Source organism: Sminthopsis crassicaudata, chromosome 2 (assembly GCF_048593235.1).
Source record: "Sminthopsis crassicaudata isolate SCR6 chromosome 2, ASM4859323v1, whole genome shotgun sequence".
Lineage (NCBI taxonomy): Eukaryota > Metazoa > Chordata > Mammalia > Dasyuromorphia > Dasyuridae > Sminthopsis > Sminthopsis crassicaudata.
Genome location: NC_133618.1, coordinates 682655388 through 682677748, shown reverse-complemented (window position 1 = coordinate 682677748; position 22361 = coordinate 682655388). Strand labels below are relative to the sequence as shown.

At 44.9% G+C, this 22361-nt stretch overlaps 1 protein-coding gene across 1 annotated transcript in view; it reads left to right on the top strand.

Moving 5' to 3' along the window:
* Positions 1–10785: 10785 nt before the first annotated feature.
* The window catches only part of CFAP46 (cilia and flagella associated protein 46), a 111517-nt gene continuing 99941 nt past the window's right edge, over positions 10786–22361 (top strand). The window contains exons 1-6 of the mRNA XM_074297216.1: positions 10786–10940; positions 11179–11251; positions 11718–11842; positions 12101–12232; positions 12879–12943; positions 13381–13545. Coding sequence (XP_074153317.1) covers positions 11203–11251; positions 11718–11842; positions 12101–12232; positions 12879–12943; positions 13381–13545 — 536 coding nt within the window. The 5' untranslated portion in view covers positions 10786–10940; positions 11179–11202. The remainder of the gene's footprint in view (positions 10941–11178; positions 11252–11717; positions 11843–12100; positions 12233–12878; positions 12944–13380; positions 13546–22361) is intronic.

Sequence of the window (22361 nt, the reverse complement as noted above, 5' to 3'; positions counted from 1 at the left end):
CCCGTCACTCTGGGGCAGAATCTGCCTCTCCTCCTAGACCAGCTCCACTCCTTTGGCGTGACCTGAGCGGGGGAAGGAGACGTCATCGACAGGCCACAGGCTGCCCGGGGTGCCCTGCAGGGGAACGGGACCTACTGCTCCAGGGCTAGGGGCTGAAGGGACAAGGCCCAAAGCCGGAGGCCTGCAGAAGCTCTGAGGGGATACTTCTCCCCACTGGCCGTCAGCCCACAGCCTAGGACAACAAGGGGGTGGCTCAGCACCTTGCCCGCTGTCCCAGGGCCCAAGCTGTTCCTAGAAAGGCTTTGTCTCTGTCACTGGGACACAGATCCAGGAGGCCCTGATGACCTGGAGCAGTCAAGGTCAGTGGGAAAGGCTTTTTCCCTGACCTCAGGAGCCCAAAGCCTCAAGGGCCTTTCCTGCTTGGGTTCCCTGCTCCCCCTGCTTCCCCCCCACCCAGAGAACTTCTGCAGAAGTACACACCCACATCCTCACTGTGGGATTCCCAGCCAAAGGGAATGCAAGTTGGGGAGCCTCTGGACATCGTTCCAAATTGCTCTCCAGAATGGTTGGATCCATTCACAACTCCACCAACAATGCCTCGGCATCTGTTTTCCTACATCCCCTCCAATGTGCTACATTTTCACTTTTTTGTCATTTTAACCATGCTGACAGGTATGAGGCGATACCTCTGAGCTATTTTAATTTGTATTTCTCCAGGCAATAGTGATTTAGAGCATTTTTCTTGTAGCTCAGATTATTTTATCTGAAAACTGTGTGTTTATATCTTTTTTTTTAAATTAGTACCATATTTCACAAATAAGGGGGGAAAGCAATAGAAAAAAGAAAGATAGAAAAGGAAAATAAAAACAAAACAAAACAGGACATTGGCCGTGGCCAGAAGAACCTCAGGGAGGATTCAAAATATCTAACAATAAATTTCTGATATGGAATAGTAGAAGAAATTCCATTCATGAGTGTCCATCTTTTCCTTGCTTCCTTGTAGGTTGTCTTTTGTTCTCTGCTGTGCATTTTAAAAATTTTATTCTTTTTTCCCCTTTTATCTCTCTGCCTCCCCAAAGCAAACTATAAATACAGATATACTTCGTTTTACACATATATATATTATATATGTATACATACATGTACACACTCACACCTCTGCTCCCACCCCCCCCCACATATATATATATACATTCACACTCACCCAGTGACTCGCACACACATATATATATATACCTTTCTATACACACATAGAGTAACATGCCTACAAACACACACATATAGATGTTTGCCCAAATGTAAACATCCATTTAAAACAATGTTAATATGTTTAATAAATGATGCAGATTTCTCTTAATTGAATCTTTAGGTTTGACTTTGTCTAAGGTCAGTGATTACTAGCTGTACTTTTTTTTCTAATAAATTCGACTCCTGAATCTCCTTGTTCAGATTGATATTGGTTTGTATATATCTCTTCTTTCCTTACCCTGCTAATCCTACCACTTTAATTCTGTTCCTTAACTAATGCCTCGATATTACTTAACCTCCCCCACCCAAGGATCCCTCCCTTGTCTTCTTCCCTCACCCTTTGCTTCCCCATCGGCCCATCCCTCCTCCATTATTTCTTTATAGATTTAGGAGGATACCGGGCCCTTTGTGGTATATATGTAGTGTTGCCCATTTAATTCATTCCTGATTTAAACAACTATTCAGAACTATGAGCCCTCCTCCCTCTTTGATACTTCTATGTTGCTTCTTCCTCTGCACCTCATTTGTGTAATTACTATTTTTACCTTTCCCTAGGCAGTTTTGCTTTTTAGAGTCAGATAATAATATTCAATTCCACCCCAATATTTCTTTTGAGCTATCCAATTGCTGATGTCAATCTTAAACACATGGTATATATTTTCATATAGAAAAATGAACAATCTGTCCATGTTAAGTTCCTTGAAACTGATCTTTGATATTGGATCTTATATATTAAATTTTCTATTGAGTTCAGATTGGTTGAAAGTTCTGAAAATCTGTAAGTTCCTTTAATGTCAATATTATGGATTATTTTGCTAGATACAGTATTTTTGGCCTCAGGCCTAATTCTTCTGAATGCTGCATATATGATTCCAGAATCTGCACCTTTTATTGTGGCTGCTGATAAATCCTGCATAATTCTATTTGTAGCTCCAGAATATTTGAATTGCTTTTTTTCTTGTCTCTTGTAAAATTTTCTCTTTGATCTGAGGGTTTCAAAATTTGTTAACAATATTCCTCTGTGTTTTCCATAATAGACGTCTTTGAGGTGGTGATCAGAATTTTATTTTCTATTTCTATTTTCCCCTCATGTTCTGTCACTCCAGGATCATTTTCTTGGATTATTTCTTGCATTGTTGTATTCTTTTTGGGGGCCACAGCTTTCAGGTAGTCCAATTATTCTTATATTTTCTCTTCTTGATATGTTCTCCAGATCTGTTCTTTTTCTTATGTTTCATGTTCTGTTCTACTTTTCATTCTTTATATTCTATTGTTACTTCTAAGTCTCTTATAGCTTCACCGGCTTCCCCTTGCCCAATTCTAATTTTCTTTTCTTTCTTTTTTTTTTTAACTTCTGAGGCTGGGGTTAAGTGACTTGCCCAGGGTCACACAGCCAGGAAGTGTTAAGTGTCTGAGCAGATTTGAACTGGGGTCCTCCTGACTTCAGAGCTGGTGCTCTATCCACTGCGCCCCCTAGCTGCAGTCTTTGTTAATGTGATCTAATCCCGTCCACCCCCCAGCGTCCCTTTGTTTAGTAATTAAATTTTAGCGGCTCCCAATTATTGGGGTCCATACACCCCCCCAATCCAATGGCGGCTCATTCTCTGGGGCTCCCTGCTGGGCCCTGTCGGGTAAGGAGCCCACATTGCCCCTCATTTTCCCAGCAACAACAACATCCTCCCCCTCCCCGTTTCTGTTGTCTCCAGGCTTAGCAGAAGAGAGCGCTCTGCTGGGCAGGAGCCTCCCGGCTCGGATAACTGCAATCTTGGGGAAGGCATCAAACCCCGGACTCCCAGAGCCCCCGTCCCCACAATGCACACAGAGAACAGTGAAGGGAGGGCTCGCCGGGAAGCCCTCCGGGTTTATCCATAAGTTCTGCCGTCTTGACCCGGCAGCTGATGGACGAGGAACTTGGCTGAGAATTGGCCCAGGAGGGCGGGATGGACCGTCCTCGGGACAGCGGGCAGCGCATTCAGCGGTGCCATACTGCTCCCTGCTGGCAAAAGTAAGAATAAGACCTAAGAGCAAACCACCCTTTTTAATACCAGGATTCTTCCAGTGATACTGCAGGGCAGGGAATTAATGGACAGGCTCTAGAATTATAGGCTAAGGATTTATCCTGCTCCCCCCTTTCTTCCTTCTCCCCCTCCCCTCCTCCTCCCTCTCCTTCCTCCTCCTCCTCCCCCGTTCCCCTCTTCCTCCTTCTCCCCCTTCCTCCTCCTCCTCCTCATCTCTGCCACCCCTAGTGACTAAATAACGGTCCTCATACATCCTTTACCGAAAGGACTTCGTGCATCCTCAAGACACTGTGACGCCGCACCCAGTTCTCTATCACCAGAGAAGGGAGAAAATTCTCGTGCTGCTCAATAGAGACCAAGGCAAAGACCGTGCAGCTACCTGCTGACTCCTTCCATGTACAAAAGCACGGACTGGGGGGGGGGAAGCTCCCTTCTCTGGAAGCTGTCAGTGTAACCGAGCTGGGGCTCAGATGCCGGGGTGTCACCAACTGACACTGACGCTGTACATCCCCCGGGGACTCCAAGAAAAGAATTAATTTATTGGTTCAAAATAAACCTGGGATGGAAACTAGCATGGCGGAAACTAGGCATCCATCCACACCTGAAACTGTATACCAAGATAAGGTCAAAATGGGTTCATGATCTAGACATAAAGAATAATATAAGCAAATTAGAAGAATATAGGAGGGCAGCTAGGAGGTGCAGTGGCTAGAGCACCAGTCAGGAGGACTCGAGTTCAAATCTGGCCTCAGACACTTAACACTTCCTGGCTGTGTGACCCTGGGCAAGTCACTTAACTCCAAATTCCGAAGAAGGAAGAAGAAGAAGAAGAAGAAGAAGAAGAAGAAGAAGAAGAAGAAGAAGAAGAAGAAGAAGAAGAAGAAGAAGAAGAAGAAGAAGAAGAAGAAGAAGAAGAAGAAGAAGAAGAAGAAGAAGAAGAAGAAGAAGAAGAAGAAGAAGAAGAAGAAGAAGAAGAAGAAAGGATAGTTTACCTCTCAGATCTGTGGAAGAGGAAGGAATTTGTGACCAAAGAAGAACTAGAGATTATTGATCACAAAATAGATCATTTTAAAGTTCAAACAAAACTAATACAGACAAGATTAGAAGGGAAGCAATAAACTGGAAACACATTTTTATGTTCAAAGGTTCTGATAAAGGCCTCATCTCCAAAATATATAGAGAATTGACTCAAATTTATAAGAATTCAAGTCATTCTAGTCAAAGGATATGAACAGACAATTCTCAGATGAATAAATTAAAACCATTTCCAGTCACGTGAAAGGTGCTCTAAATCACTATTGTTTATTTGTTTGTTTTACTGAGGTAATTTTTTATCAGCTAGAGAATGGTTGGGTAAATTGTGATATATGAATGTGATGGAATATTATTGTTTTGTAAGAAATGACCAACAGGATGAATACAGAGAGGCCTGGAGAGACCTACAGGAACTGATGCTGAGTGAAATGAGTAGAACCAGGGGATCACTGTACATGGTAACATCAATATTATATGATAATCGATTCTGATGGCTGTGGCTCTCTTCAGCAATGAGATGATTAAGATCAGTTCCAATGATCTTGTGATGGAGAGAGCTACCTGCACCAGAGAGAGACTGTGGGGACAGAGTGTGGCTCACAATATGGCATTTTCACTCTTTTTGTTGTGGTTTGAATTTTATTTTCTGTCTCATTTTTTCCTTTTTTGATTTTGTTTTTGTTATACAGTAAGATAATCATATAAATATGTATACATATATTGATTTAACATATATTTTACCATGTTTAACACATATTGGATTACTTGTCATCCAGGGGAGGGGGTGGGGGGAAGATTGGAAAAAATTTGGAGCACAAGATTTTGCAAGGGTTAACGTGGAAAAATTATCCATGCATATGTTTTGAAAATTAAAAAGCCTTGATAATAATAAAAAAGAAAAAATAAACCCAGGAGGAAGCTCACTTCATCTCTGAATATTTCCTAGAGAATTGTTTAAGGGTCAAAAGAAGTGAAAATAGAGTCTGGTTCCAGGCCTGGTGCTTGGGCCATTTTTTATGCCCTCTGCGTGCACACATATGCTCCCATGGATGCACACATATGTATATATACCTCCCATATACATGCCATACATGTCATGTACATATGTAGATGTCTATAGCACGGTGAAGGAGGTAAATACAGAAATCCCATCATCTATACATACATATAAAATACACATGCACTTATGTGTGCAATAGAGGCACAAGGTGAATAAGATAGAGGAGGATGACTTCAAGTGGCTCCTACCAGGAGGTCTTTGTCCTTTTTGCTTTCTCCTTCCATTTCCTTTGGATTGGACACAAAATAAATATTAGGGTTGAGAAAACTGGAAGGCAGGTGAAGATGGAAGCTGTGTGTGAGGGAAAGGAGGAGGAGCAGGAGGAGCAGAAGCAGGGGGAGGAGGAGGAGGAAGAGGGCTTTCTAAGTTAGACAGAAGCCTGATACAGGGTTGCAGCCCTTTGTGGTCAGAGTTCCCATCTTATTTCTCTGGCCCTCCAAGGATCTTGGTACCTGGAAGCAAAACCATCATTTTGGAGGAAAACCCTATTATGGTAAACCTCAAGCACAGTTGAATGTGTTTGTCAATGACTGGGAACATGGGGTCTTGTCTTATTAAAAAGATCTGGCTCTGAGCAGGCAGAAATGGTCACACACACCCCTTCATAGGCTGCTTCATTAAGTGCCTTTGCCCAGCCTTCCTGTCACAGATGAGAACTGAGAGCAGAGGAGGGGAAGGGGTTTGCTGTGTCTCTCTAATGGGTCCAGACTTGCAGTGAATTCTTTTGCAGTCATGTCCAAATCTTTGTGACCCCAATGGGGGTTTCTTGGCAGAGATCCTGGAGGGGATTACTGTAGCGAGCTGTCGTCTCTAGAAGCTCTAGAAGAGAATGGGCGTGAGATAATGCAAGGGCTTCTGGGAAGAATCACTTCAGCCAATGAGCTTGCTCCTTCTATCAAGTTAACCTGAGTTCTCACCTTGTAATTGTCCAGACAACCTGAATTCTCACCTTGTCACTGTCCAGACAACCTGAGTTCTCACCTAATAATCCTAACAGATTACTGTTTCCTTCTCGTTTGACAGATGAGGAAACTGAGGCAAATAGGGTGAAGTGACTTTCCCAGGATCATACAGCTAGTGTCTGAGGGCAGACTGGCACTCAGGAAGACCCAGTGCTGGCAGGGCCCTGGATGCCCCTAGGAAGTCCAGAAAATCTATCACTATTACAGGGTTGATGAATGTAAATAAGGCAGCTTTTCTTTGCTTCTTCAGAGGGTAGGGTAATTTTAAATGAATTATTTCCAAATCTTCTCTCTTCTTTACAAAAATTCAATTCCAAAACCATCTTTAGAAATAATGTGTCCCTGATCCAACCGTCCTGAAGAGATCTGGAACTCTGTCCAAAGGCTCTAACACCGTGCATCCCCTTTGACCCAGCAGTGCCATTACTGGGTCTGAATCCCAAAGAGATGAGAAAGGAGGGAAACGGAGCCACATGTGCAAAACTGTGGCAGCTCTAATGGTGGTAGCAAAGAATTGGGAAATGAATAGATGCCCATCAGTTGGGAAATGGCTGTGGTATATGAAACTAAGGGAACTTTGTTGTTTTATAAAGAAATGAACAGGTGATTTCAAAAAAGCCTGGAAATACCTACATGAACTGATGCTGAGAGAAACAAGCAGCACCAGGAAAACACTGTACACAGCAACAGCAAGATGGTGTGATGGGTCAATTCCAGTGGACTTGGGATGGGAAATGCCATCCACATTCAGAGAAAGAACCGTGGAGACTGACTGCAGACTGAAGCATGCTGTTTCCAACTTTTTTTTCTTCTGTTTCTTTTTTTTCCTTTTATTTTTCTCTCCCATTATGACTCACATGGAAATGTCTAAAAATGAATTAACCTAACCTAAAATTAAATGTATACTTTATGACCTAAAATTTTTAATTTTTGTTAAATTGTGTCCCACAAAATGAGGATGGTGTGAGCTGTCCCACAGGTATGGGCTCTATGGGGTGCCTCCACCTTTGGGCTCCGCAGAACCTCAGAGAAGGGAGGACACAGAAGCAAGCTGGTTAGGCAGACTACCTGAAGGAAGAAGGTGGCTGATCTGGGTCTTGAAAGCTGACAAAAAGGAGGGGCCATGGGGATAGAAGGCAGAGCTGAGGCGAGAGCTCCTGACTGAGGCTGGACAAGGCCAGAAGTGGGATCAGATGAAGATAGGCAGCATGTGGAGAGCATTCATCCAAGTCTCAGTTTAGTTATTACCTGGGGGAGATAAACATGCATTTATGAAGTGCCTTCTATGAACAGCCACAACAATACAAAGACAAAACTGGAATCCTTGGTGTTGGAGGCGGCTTTCTAGTCTGGTGCCTGGAAGGAGAAGAGGGCAGGGAGGCAAGATAAAAGTGGGGTGCATGGGGTGCCTGAGAAAAAGGACCAGAGGAAAAATAGGAGGGGAAAGCTGATGGGAGAAGGAGATAGTAGCTGAATCTGGCTGGCTCAGCTCTTCCATGGCTGGCCTGGCACCTCAAATTCAGAGTTATGAGACCTCCACATTTTGTATCAGTTTATTAGGTTGGATCAGCTCAAAGTCATACAGAGCAGGGAAGGGATCCATTAGTCATGGAGGACCTAGATGATTCCATTGTCCTCAGCTCCCTAGGCTGTGCACATTGCTGACCTGCTGACCTGCTGGCCAGGCCCCTCTCCCCAGCCTGTCTAGATAAGACCCCCTCTCCACTTCCCAGCCGGACTAAAGCATCCAGGGCCAGCTCCTTGAAGCTTCCTTGCCCATCCTCTCTGTTCCCTCACTTAAATGCACTTCACTGGTTGGGCCTCTTCAGAAATGGAGGACGCCACCAACAATCCATAGGAGGAAGCTGCTTCCATGGCACAGTTTTGGGCCCCAGGAAGTCCCAAGGACAGTGTCAGCCCTTTTGTTGGACCACCCAGAGACCAGTCTGGACCCCAGGAGATAGTGCTCCTGCACCAGGCTTGTTGGGAGGGCGCTCTCCATGCACGGATGCAACTAGAGCTCTCTGGAAACAAGGAAGGGCAGGATGAGCAAGTGAGTGAACCATAGCAGTGATTGATTTAATGACTGGTGAAAGAAAATGAATGACTGGGAATTAATGAATGGATAATAATGATTAGGTGAACAAATTATTTTTATTATTAATCACCATTAGCAGTTATATGGTGCTTTAAGGTTTACTAAGCACTTTATAGATATGTCAGTTGATAATTAGGAATGGAATGAGTTAAGTAATGAATTGAATGAACAGCTGGATTCTTCACTCAGTGGGATTTATTAAAAAAAAAAAAAAAAAACATGCATTGCCTCATGGGAGGCCTGCAGTTCTTTGAACCTTTCAGGTGACTCAGCTGCCCTTTCCTGGGGAGTGATGGGCTGGGGGGAGGGGGAGGGGATGAGAGACAGCAGCCTGTGTCAGGCAGAGCAGATACAACCCGTCACCACCTTAGTTACCGTTCCCCGGGTCCTGATGGAGACGGTTCCGGACCTGGAACCCAAGGCTTTGGGCACAGGTGGGCTTCCAGCCCAAGTATTCGGTCTCTTCCTGGGAAGACGTTGTGGTGCCAATGGAGCCCAGGAATGACTTCGCAGCTACAGCTCCTGGAGACCCAGAGACAAAACCCCGTCCCTCCAGTGGTTTGGCATCACAAGCTGATACGTTTTTTATTATGGAAATGGCATGAAAAAAGAGGCTTGTCCGTCTGCTTTGTGACAGCCCCTGGAAGACCCTGGAACCTTCCCAATGAAATTGCATCGGAGACCTTCCCTCTGTGCAGTCTCTGCCATGAGAATGGAAGCCCCTAGAAAACAGAGGCTTCTATGTTTGTATCCTCGGGGTTTTGTATGTAGTAAGTGCTTAATAAATATTTCACTCAACCATTCATTCAGACTGTGTCCCCTGGAACGAGGGTCTTTGACAAGACTTCCCATTTCCCTTTTGTCTTTGCATCTACAAAGTGGACGGCAACTACCGTGCCTGGCACAGAGGAGTGCTTCGCCATTTTAATCCCTCGGGTTGAACAACTGTGTCTAAAGTCAGCAGAGACTCCTCGGCATGGGCACCTTGCCCGGGAGAAACTCCCTTCCCCAAACCAAGAAGTTCATGCATTACTCAATTGAAGCCTCTTCTTGCCTTCCCTGCTGCCTTTTTCCTAGTCCTCAAACTCCACACCAAAGATGCTCCTGGACTCACACACACACACACACACACACACACACACACACACACACACACACGAGTGGTAGCCAAGGCTGTGAGCTCACTCACTGCTTGTCCATTTCACTTCTGTACCACCTTTTGTCAGTTTCACCTCTGCAGCATCTCTTCTCTATTTCCTCTCTTGTCTATTTCACTTCCACACCATCTCTTGTCCATTTCACTTCCACACCATCTCTTGTCCATTTCACTTCCACACCATCTCTTGTCCATTTCACCTCTGCAGCATCTCTTCTCCGTTTCCCGTTACAAATTTCAAATACTCCCCTTTCTCTGCTGTGTCTCCATTCCCACTTCACTCACCCCCACTGCTCCTTATCACCTCATGCCTGGACTTTTACAGTAGCTTTCAGTGGGTTTGTCTGCCTGCCTCCTATCCTCCGATCCCTGCTCCAATCCATTCTCAATTCAATCACTAAAGTGGTTTTCCTGAAGCTCGGGTTCAACATGTTACTTCCTATTCAGTAAGCTCCAGTGACTCCCTGTTGCCTGGAGGAACAAACGAGCTGTCCTCTGGTATTCAGGTTTTTCTTAATTCCGACCCTTGGGGACCTCTCCGGTCTTCTTATGCCATACTTTCCCACCAGATACTCTCCACCGTTGGACACTGGCCTCTTGGTGTTCCCTGAATAAGACTCTTTACTTCCTGCCTTCTCTCTGTCCCCCATGTCTGGAATGCTCTGCCTCCTCATCTTTGCCCCTTGGCTTCCCTTGAAGTCCCAGCTAAACCCCCTCATTCTCCCAGGAAGCCTTTCCCATCCCTTTACTGCTGGGGCCCATGTTTTGGAGCCATTTCTCTGGAATTCTCTCCCTTCTATCTCATCTAGGTGCTTCCTAGAACCTTGGTACATCTACACCCAGGAGACTGTGAGCTCCTCAAAGCTAGGACTCTCCCCTGGCACACAGTAGGACACACAGGAGGGGCTTCATAAATGCAAGTTCAATCTTGACTTGAGAGAAACCTAGAGAACTCCGGCATTTAGCCTGGGATCCGCCAAATAGGAACAATCTGAGGACTTCTTGACCCCCCCCACTGGGCCCAGCTGCTTGTCCTGTGAGAGGCAGGAGGGATGGAGGCCTACCCACAGCACAACCACAGCAGCCCAGCGGGCCTTTGCCTGGCCCTTCTGACTGCGAGCCTCAAGGACTGCGTCCGGCTACTACGTGGGGCCCGAGCTGAGACTCCCCCGACGTACTTTCATCTTCAAGGATAGGAAGGACTTGGCTAGGACAGGAGGTGGGCCTTCCGCAGACCCGCCCCGCCTCCACCCCCCCTTCCGTTGCCAGGACACGGAGGGACGCTGTCCGGCCTGCTGCTGCTGCTACGGTTTGCTCCGGCTTCCTGGGACCCGAACCTTATACACCACCCAGGCAACTGCGCGTAATTAATTGACTTGAGGGGGCTCCATGGAGGAGGGGTCTGGGGTCCTGGGAGCCCAAAGACGCCCACTGGCCCGGCCCCACCCCCTATTGGCCACTCATCTCGGGGCTGAGTGGGGGCGAGTTCCGACCCTGGCTGGAGCCGAGGGCCTTGGGGCGTGGGTTCCGCAAGTTGGAAGGAACAGGTCAGTCAGTTAGTGACTCCCAGGAGGGCGGCCGTCCGCCCTCCCTCCCCACAGGCCCCCCACCTGACCTCGGAGAAGATGGACCTGACCGTGAGGCAGCTCCTGTACGATGCGCAACAGCGTGGAGGTAAGAGGCGTGGAGGGGAAGAAAGAAGAAAAGGGAGGGGAAGGGAGGGAGAACGAGAGAGGGGAGGGGGAGGGGAGGAGAGAGGGGAGGGGAGAGGGGCCTGAAAGGATCAGGAGGAGGGGGAAAAGGCAGAGCACAAAGTGGGGGAAGGAGAGGGGAAAGGAAGTAGTCGAGGGGAGGGCAGAGGAGGGGAAAGGGGAGTGGGGAACAAGGAAAAGGCGGGGCCCAATGTGGGGGGGGACAATTATGGAGAATTACCTCTGGGGATGAGGAGAAAAAGGGATTCTGTGAGAGGAACTACAGCGTAGAGCGGATAACGGTTTTCGCGCTGGTCAGAGCCGGGGGTGCGGAGATGGGGAGAGGAGGGGGGCAGTTGGGGGGTCCCGTGGTGGTGCAGGCTGGGCACGTGGGTCCCAAGTGGGCCGGGGCATCCCTGCGGCTGGAACCCCGCGGTCCTTGTTGAAAGATGTCGAGGCCCTGAAGAAAGCCTACCAGCTGATCAAGGGGGCGGCTGAGGGCCAGTGCGCCCTGGACAGCTCGGAGAGCTTCAGCCTGGAGCTGGCCGTTCTGTGCGCCGAGCAGGCCCTGCAGGTGAGCCGGCCCCGCCCCGGCCCCGCCCCCGCCAGGCACTCGCCGGAGCCCAGCCGCCGACTCCCCTCGTAGCAGAAGTCCGAGGGCGAGGGGCCTGAAGCCCTTTCCGTCCCTGCTGGGTCCGCGCAGCAGCCCCGGGAGGAGGGGGGCTCTTGTTATACCCATTTTACAGAGGGGTCCCTGGGGTCTCACAGGAGCTCGGGGCCGCCCCTGTGACCCAGCTCCCGGGCCTGGTCGGGGCTCTGGGGATTCCCGCAGATGAAGCTCCCGGAGATCACGGAGGACTGCGTGAATCTGTACTTCAAGGGGAAGCCGCTGCCCAGCCAGTTCAGGGGCAGAGCCTACCTGTGCCAGGCCCAGCTGTACAACCCCGAATCCATGGAAAAGCTGGTGAGAACCATCACCCCTGCTTGGGGGGCCTTGGACGCCCCTCCCACGAGGGGCACGCCTCCCGACTCCCGCCCGGTGCCCCGGCCCCTTGGGTCGTTCCCCCCCTCCGCCCGCCCCCCTGCCCTGGGACATCCTGCGGTCCGTGTTTGTAGTCATCCCTGCCTTCCTCGGCCTCTGATCTGGGAACCTGGTGGCTTTGGGATGCTTTGAGTCCCGACCCCTTCCCATCCCCGTTGGCCCAAGGGAGGCGGCCCTGGCCCCAAAGGGGGGCTCCCGGGAGCTGGCCCTCCTGACCCTCTGTGGCCACAAGTCATGGGCCCCGGAACTCGGCCCTGCTGAGGGAGGGGCTCCTTCCAGAGGTCCTGGGGGACGAGGGAGGAGGACTGTCAGCCCCACACCACTGGGGAGGGACGGGGCTGGGGCCCACCAGGGCCCTTGGCTGCCCGGGGCCAGACATACAGGGAAGCTTCCAGCTCCAGCTGGGGCCGAATTTGGACTCAGGACTCAGAGCCTTTGAGAACCAGACTGGGAGCCTGGGGGCTTCGAGGCAGGGGGAAGGCTGGACCGGGAAGCTTGCAGTCACTGTGGGAAAGGTGCTCATGATAATCGTAATAACAAGAATTCTACATCTGTTGGGGGATTTCAGGATGAATTTGAAAAGAGTGTGGCTCAGTACATGAAAGCCATCAAGTTTGGGAGTGAAGATCCCAGGTGAGGAGAGGGAAGGAGCCCGGGCTTCCTGGGGAGTGCCTGAGGGTCTGGGCTCTGCTGGCCCGCTCAGCAGGGGCTTTGCTGCCCCACGGGGGTCCGTGCCCCCCCACGGGGGTCTGTGCCCCCCACGGGGATCCGTGCCCCTCTGGTGGGCGCAGGGCCGCCTGCTCTGAGCGGAGCGGCTTTGCAGGTACGCTGGTGAGATCTCCCTGGGGGCGCTGTGTCCACAGCACCTTTGGGGCCAGTCCCGGGCGGGGGAGGAGGGAAGGGAGGACAGAGGAGGAGCCGCAGGTGGGATGGGGCGGGGCGCAGAGGAGGAGCCGCAGGTGGGATGGGGCGGGGCGCAGAGGAGGAGCCCCGGGTGAGACGGAGGTGGGGCCGGGGGAGGGGCGAGGCCAGGCCAGTCTTAGGCGGTGACTGGACCTGGCTGCTCCCAGGTACTATTTTCTGGTCTTTAACGCCTCCGTCCTCTACTGGAAAATGGCGAGGGCCTTCCTCAAGCCCAGCCACCGGAAGTATCTGATCCCGAGCCTGGCTCAGATCGTCAGCGTGTTGGAGCAGATCAACGAGGAGGACAAGGACTGGCAAGCGGAACTCATGATGTGAGTGGGGGTCCTGAAGAAGCTGTGGGCCGGGGGTGGGGGGAGACTGGAGATGCCCTGGACACTCCGTCTGCCCTGGAGAGGGAGGGCCTGTCTCTCCCCCTCGGCACCCCCTTTTCTAGCGATGGTCTTTCCCTGGTGTGTCCCCTCCACCCACCCTGGTCCTCCACAAGGGCTCCCCCATCTCCACTTGCAATGCAACGGTTCATCCGGCAGGCAGCGAGGAGGGAGGGGAGGGACTGGAAGACAGGGCTGGCACACAGATGGAAGGGGGCGCGCCAGGTGGAGCGGGGCAAGGCAGCCAGGGCCCAGGCAGGGCAGGGGGGGTGGGGCAGAGGAAGCCCCTCCCCCAGGGGCCTGGAAGGCAGGGAAGGAGCTGCTAGTTCCGACAGATTAGATCCGCTGACCACCTCTGCAGCCGAGGGATGTTGTTATCCTGGTGAGGAAGCCCAGGCTTTCCCCAGAGGCCAAGGGACTCGGTTTTCTTTTTGGTCCCAGACCCTAAAAGCAAACCAAGAAGACCCCCCCCAATACCAACCTGGGCTAAAGTGAGCTTCAGCCTCCGGCTGGCATGGAAGCCTGCCATCCACAGGGACCCGAAAAGATGGCCCCTTGGAGCTCCTGGTCTCTGGACCTCGGGATACCAACACTGAATCATCCCTTTTCCTCAGGGCCACTCTAAGGCGATGGAGGAAGAGGAATAAAGTGCCATAGGGTTACCCCAGGACTTTCAGCTCCCTTCCCTACCCCCACCTCAAGTCAGGGTGGAGATCTCCCAGGCAGGGAGTTCCCTCCCCCAAAGCTGATGGGCAGCCACTCATTCAGCATCTTCTGGGCTCTTTTTTTGGGGGGGGGGATGGGATGGTGAACTGAATGGTGAAGTGATTTATTCCCTCAGTCACACAGCTAGTATGGACAGCATGTATCTGAGGTGCCGGCCCTTGATGGGTCATGTCTAAGGCTTTCTCAGTAGCATCTTTAATATCATAGTAATAAAGCTCTCTGCAAATCCTCCCTCCCTCCTTCCCCTCCTTCCCTTCCTTCCTTCCCTCCCACCTTTCCTTCCCTCCCTCCTTTCACTCCCTTCTTTCCCTAATCCTTCTTTCCCTCCTCCTTTCCTTTCTTCCTCCTTCCCTCTCAGCTTTCCTTCCCTCTTTCTTCCTTCCTTTCTTCCCTCCTTTCACTTCCCCTTTCCCTAATCCTTCCCTCCCTCCCTCCCTCCCTCCCTCCCTCCCTCCCTCCCTCCCTCCCTCCCTCCCTCCCTCCCTCCCTCCCTCCCTCCCTCCCTTCCTTCCTTCCTTCCTTCCTTCCTTCCTTCCTTCCTTCCTTCCTTCCTTCCTTCCTTCCTTCCTTCCTTCCTTCCTTCCTTCCTTCTTTCCTTCCTTCCTTCCTTCCTTCCCTATATCCCTTCTCAACCTCCCAGGGAAGGGGAGAGAGGAGATAATGAAAATGAAAGGCTTGTAGTAAATACATGCAGTCAACAGAGATGGCCATCCCTTTGGCTATGATAGGTCATTGCATGGACTAGAGACCTCTAGTGAGGGGGGTCATTGGTGGATTGATGCATACAGATCTCCCCAAGTTCCTGGAACTTGTTTATTTTGCTTTTTGTTTGCTGCTTAAGGCACAATAATATGGCAGTGCAATCGTGGGCCATCATTGTTTAGCTGTTCCTCAATGGATGAACACCTCCTTTGGGGTCTCTACAAAACGAGCAGCTATAAAATTCTTTTGTCCATCCAGACCTTTCTCTGAGCTTTTTAGGCTCTGAGCTTGGGGGCAGTGAGTTGAGCCAAGGGGCCCATCTTGAGAAACAGACTCCTGACCTTCCTAGACCGGCCAGACCCATTCCCAGCACCATCAACAGTACCTCGGTGGTCCTGCCTTGCCATGGCCTTGGCTTATCTCTGTCAGTCTGACAGATGTGAAGCATCAGAGTTGTTTTCATTTGCTTTTCCTTCATCATTAGTTGTTTCAGGCCTTTTTTTTCCCCCGAGGGCTCAAATTTGATAACCACAGTGGTTCTGATCCACTCTTGACTTCCTATGTGTGCACCCCTTAGAAAGCCTCTACTGACTTAAAGGAAAAGATGTGAATTATGGAGGCAAAGAGGCAGAGCCCCCTGTCCCCTCCCACAACCAGAGAATTGGACAAAAAGGGACCAGGAAAAAAGATTAAAGACCTAAAGAAAATTGGGGGGGGGAGTTAGACAGGACATTGGGGCCTACACATTCTCAGCTATGCTTGACCCCCCTGGGAAAAGCTGCTGCTGCTGTTGACTTGTGTCCAACTCTCCACATCCCTATTTAGGGTTTTCTTGGCAAAGATACTTGGAGTGCTTTGCTATTTCTTGTATAGCTCCTTTAACAGATGAGGAAACTGAGGCAAATAGGGCAAAACAGGGTGAATTTCCCAGGGTCACACAGCTAGTAAAGTCTGAGACCATATTTGAACTCCAGTCCAGAGCACTTGACTGTCTAACGATGCTAGATTATAATGACCGAGCTGCAGAACATTGAAAACTTGAGCAAATACAGGAAGCATAAAATGCCAAAGTCACTTTTTGGCCATCACAAAGTCACATAATCATCCACAAGGAAGAAAGAATCCAAATTTGAATATAGGCTCAGCAGTCTTAAATAACTGGTAGAACTCATCATAATAGATAATTTCACAAAATACAACAATAAGACAATTTTTGGAAGGCAGCCAATGCAATCCGTAGAAGAACGTTTATCTCTCTAAACACTTTCCTCAATAAAAAAGAACAGGTCACTGAAGTGAGATTGCAACTAAAAATAATAACAGAAAAATAGGAAAGGAACAATAAAAAACTAAACACAGAAATGGAAATGTTAAAAATCAAAGAATAAACAAAAATTTAAATTTCTAAGTAAATCTAAAAGCTTTTTAAAGAACAAAATTAGCAACTTAGCTAACTTGATTTTAAAAGAGGAGAAAAAGCAAATTGTCATTCTAATGAAAATAGAGATTTCACAACAAATAAGAGGGAACAAAGGAAATTATGGGATTTTTCCCCAGGGATGGGACAGACAAATTGATCAATATAACAGATGGATATTTACAAAAAAATACAAGATGTCTAGAACAAAAAATAAAGATTTTAACCAATTTAAATTTCAAATTTCAAAAAAATCAAACAGGCTGTCATTGATGTCTCAAAGGAAAATGACCAGGATCAGATGGATTCACAAATGTATTCTATCAGACATTTAAACATTAACTTTCCTATTATATATTCTGTTGGCATAAACAGAAGGCATCCTACCAAACTCCTCCAATAAGAACAATATAGTTCCTTAAGCAGGGGATGAAAAAAGCAGAAAAAGGAATGCCAGTGGCCTTCCCAGGTACGCAAAGCCAAGCTATCTGTTATTATTTTAATACGTTATTTATTTAATATATTTTAATATATTTCTAGGATAGTAATCACAAATGGACAGGATTGTAGAGATGAAACATAATAATCCCTTTTTGAAATTCAACAAAAATTAGTTTGCTCCATAAATCCAAGTAGCAGGATATCAAATAAACCCATGGATTTCATCCTTTCTCTGTTTTACCAGTAAAACTCAGGAAGAGATGGAAAGAGGAATTCTGTGGAAATTAACTATAGAATGTGAAAGGTATAAAATGCCTGTGATTCTGTCCCCAAGGCACACCCCAAAACCATGTAAATATGTTTTTTTTAATTGTTAAATATTTCATGTAATACAAATTTTAACAACCATTTTTTAAAAATTTCAAATTTCATATTCTCTTCCTGCCACCTTCTCCCTGTTGTTCAAAAGAAAATTTATACATGTGAAATCATGCCAAAAATGTCCATATTAGCCATTTAAAAGATTAGGGTTAGTGTTAGAAAAGCACAAATAAAATAAATACAGAATTTTAAAAGTGTACTTCAATCTGTATTAAGAATTTATCTTAATTTATCTGGAGATGGATAGTATTTTTCATCATGGATCCTTGCTGAGAATACCTGAGTCTTTCCCAGTTCATCATTGTACAATATTGCTATTACTGTGTACAATATTCTCCTGGTTCTGGAACTCACTCACCTTTGCATCACATTCATGTAAATCTTCCTAGGTTTTTCTGAAATCATTCTGCTTCTCATTTCTTATAACACGATAATATTCATCACAATTATTATCACAGATTGTTCAGCCCTTCCCTAATTGATGAACACACCCTCAATTTCCAAGCCTTAGCCACTATAAAAAACTGCCATAAATATTTTTCTACCTATAGAACTTTTCCTTTTTCTTTGATCTCTTTGGGATACAGTCCTAGTTGTAATATTGCTGGATCAAAAAGAGTGCAGCCCTTTGGGGATGGATCCAAATTGCTCTCCAGAAAGGTTGGATGCAGGGCAGCTAGGTGGTACAGTGGACAGAGCCCTGAAGTCAGGAGGATCCGAGTTCAAATATGACCAGCAGACACTTGACATTTCCTAGCTGTGTGACCCTGGGCAAGTCACTTAATCTCATTTGCCTTAGCAAAAAAATAAAAATAATTTTTCTGATCTGATCTGATCAGAAAGGCCAGATAATTTCACAACTCCACCAACAATGCAATTGTGTTCACATGTCCCCACATCCCCTCCAACATTCGTTATTTTCCTTTCCTATCACGTTAGGCAATTTGATAGATATGAGGGTAGAGAGTTGCACCTCAGAGTTGCTTTAATATGCATCTCTCTAATTTATGATTATATAATTGACTTGCAGCATTTTTACTGTAACTATTGATACCTTTGATTTCTTCATCTGAAAACTCCATTTGTAGCTTTTTACCATTAACTGGGGAGCCGTTTTTATCTTTATAGATTTGATTCTGTTTCCTATATATTTGAGAAATGAAACCTTTATCAAAGAAACTTGCTGAAATGATTTTCATCAGTTCCTGTTTTCTAATTTTGGTTGTACAAGCATTTTATACAAGGGGGATAAGCCAGAAGCATTCCCAATAAAATCAGGGAAGAAACAAGGATGTCCATTATCTCCACTATTATTCAATATTGTACTAGGAATGGTAGCTTTAGCAATGAGAGAAGAAGAATAGAGTAAGGAGGGAAAAAAATTATCACCCTTTGCAGATTATATGATAGCATACTTAAGAGAATCCTAGAGGACCAGTTTAAAAACTACTTAAAACAATTAACAACTTTAGCAAAGTTGCAGAATGTAGAGTAAATCCACATAAATTATTGGTATTTTTGTAATCAAAAAACCCAGTAGTAAGACATAGTAAGAGAAATTTCATTTAAAACAACTGTAGACAATATAAAATCTTTGGGACTCTAGCTGTCAGACAAAGCCAGGAATTATATGAACACAATTACAAGACACTTTTCACACAAAGTTATCTAGACAATTGTAAAAGTATAAATTGTTCATGGGTAGATGGAGCTAATATGATAAAAATGATAATTCTACTTAACTTTTTCAGTACCATACCAAACTGCCAAAAATTACTTTATAGAGCTAAAAAATAAAAAAAATTCACCTGAAAGAACAAAAGGTCAAGAATATAAAGGGACTTAATGAAAAATGCAAAGAAAGGTATCTAACTATATCAGATTTAAGTGATGGTCACCAAAACCATCTTGTAATGGCTAAAAAATGAAGTAATGGATCAGTGGAATAGGTTAGGTACACAAGTCACAATAGTCAGTGACTCTAATAATCTAGTATTTGATAAACCCAAAGACTCCAGCTTCTGGGATAGTTTGAGAAAAATTGCTGTGAAAATTGGAAAAGATTATGGTTAAAAATTAGGCATTGACCAACAACTCCACCAAGATAAGGTAAAATGGCTTCATGCTTTAGACATAAAAGGTGATAAGCAAATTAGGAGAACAAGGGCTAGTCTACCTTTCAGATCTGTGGAGAAAAGCATAATCTTTGGCCAAAGAAGAACTAGAGATTATGAAATATAAAATGTATAATTCTGATAGTATTAAATTAAAAAGGTTTTGCACAAAGCCAATGCAGCCAAGATTGTAAGAGAAGCAGAAAACTGGGCAACAATTTTTACAGCCAGTGTTTCTCATAAAGGTCTCATTTCTAAAATATATAGAAAACTGATTCAAATTTATAAAAATTCAAATCACTCAATAAATGATCAAAGGAGATGAACAGACAATTATCAGACAAAGAAATTAAACCCATTTCTGGTCACATGAAAAATGCTCTAAACAATTGATTAGAGAAATGCAAATTAAGACTCTTGAGAGACCTCATACTTTTTAGATGACAGGAAAATATAATGATAAATGTTAGAGGGAAGATGGGAAAACTGGTACTCTAATGCATTGTTGGTGGAATTGTGAAATTATGCAACCATTTTTTAAAATTAAAGCTTTTTTGAAATTATGCAACCATTTTTTAAAATTAAAGCTTTTTATTTTCAAAACATACACATGTATAATTTTTCAACATTAACCCTTGCAAAACTTTGTGTTCACATTTCCCTCTGCTAGATGCCAAGTAATCCAATATATGTTAAACATGGTAAAATATTTGTTAAATCCAATAAATGCACACATATTTATACACTTATTTTGTTGCACAAGAAAAATCAAATCAAAAGGAAAAAAATAAGAAAGAAAATAAAATGCAAGCAAACACTAACAAAAAGAGTGAAAATGCTATATTGTGATCCACACTCAGTTCCCACAGTCCTCTCTCTGGGTGTAGATGGCTCTCTTCATCACAAGAGGAAATAATCCAACTGTCCTGGAGAACAATTTAAAATTATGCTCAAAGGTTTATAAAATTATGCATATCCTTTGATCCAGCCGTGTCTCTATTGGGTTTGTATCCCAAAGAGATCATAAAAGAGGGAAAAGAACCCACATGTGCAAAAATGTTTGCAGCTGTTATTTTTGTAGCGGAAAAGGAACAGGAAATTGAATGACTAAATAAGTTATGGTATATAAAAATAATGGAATAATATTCTATAAGAAATGATGAGCAGGCTGATTTCAAAAAAGCTTGGAAATGAACTGATAATGCTAAGTGATCAGAACCAGGAGAACATTGTACACAGTAACAAGATTATGTAATGATCAACTGTGATGGACCTGACTCTTCTCAACAATGTGATGATTCAAGACAGTTTCAATAGACTTATAATGGGAAATGCCATCTACATCCAGAGCGAAAGCTATATAGATTGAATGTAGATGGAAGCATAGCATTTTTTGCCTTGTTTGGTTTTTTTATGTTTTTTCCCCTCTTGGGCTGATTTTTCTTGTGCAACATGAAAAAAAATAGAAGTATGTTTTAAATGATTGCACATATTTAAACAATATCATTTGCTATTTCAAGGAGGGGAAAGTAAAAGAGGAAAGGAGAAAAAATTGGAATAGAAAGTAGTGAAAACTATCTTTTTCATATTTTGGAAAAATTAAATACTATTGAGAAAAAATAAATAATTTGGCTCTCAGCTTTATTTGTGCAAAAGCTTTTAATTTTATGTAATCAAAATTATTTTACTTCCTGTAATCTCCTCTATTTCTTCTTTGGCCATAAACTCTCCTACATCCATAGATCTGACAGGCACATTTTTCCATGCTCCTCTACTTTACTTATGATACCACCATTTATATAATTTTTTTTTTCCATTTTGACTATATCTTGTTACATGGTGTAAGACGTTGGTCTATGCCTGGTTTCTTCCAAAATGCTTTCTGGTTTTCTCAGAAATGTTTGTCAGAAAGTGAGTTCTTATTGTAGAAATCAGGGTCTTTAGGTTTATTGAACACAAGGGTACTGTTACTGTCTTGTATACTTGTTATGTCAATAATCTGCCACTCTATTTTTTAGTACCATATTGTTTTGTTGATTACTGCTTTGCAAGACAGTTCGAGATCTGCCACTGCTAGGCTGCCCTGCTTCCCTTTTCCCATTGATTCCTTTGTTACTCTTGTTGTTTTTTTGTTTGTTTTTCCAGATTAATTTTGTTATTATTTTTTCTGGTTCTATAAAATAATTCTTTGGTAGTTTGATTGACATGTCAATGAATATATAAGTTAGCTTGTGTAATATTTCCATTTCTATTATATTGACTCAGCCTACCCATGAGCAATTAATATTTTTTCAAATTGTTTAGCTCTCTATTTGTGTGAAAGGTGTTTTGTGATTATGTTCGTATAGTCTCTGGGTTTGTCTTGGCAGGTAGACGCTTAAGCATTTTATACTGTCTACAGTTATTTTCAATGGAATTTCTCTTTCCCTTCTGAGAAGAGATTTTGGGTTGAGATTTGGGTTTGTTTGTTTGTTTGTTTTTGCTGTTTTTTGATATTACATAGAAATGGTGATGATTTGGGTGGGCTTTTTATATCCTGCAACTTTGCTGAAATTGCTAATTATTTCAACTAGTTTTTAATAAATGTTTTAGGATTCAGAAATTAAGAGAAGTTTTAAATAAGTAGATATTAGTTATTCATTGTTAAACAGTACTAATGTAATAAAATAATGCAATAAAACATTAATTACAGATTTAATGTCCTACTAATCACATCTTCAAAAAGTTATTGAATAACAACACAATTGATCCAGATGAACAAACAAAAAAGCAATATACCCCAAAGGGGGAAGGGCAAGGTGGGAGTGGTCTTGTAGCACCAAATCTCCCATCATAGAAATATGATCCCTGAGACAAAAGAGGTAAGTGAGATTCCAGAGCCATTGACCAGGGACATGGAGCGGTCAGTAAACAGTAGGACGCTAGCCCAGGAGGTGAGGTTTCCTGACGTGACCAAAACTCCTTGGAAAGCCAGCAAA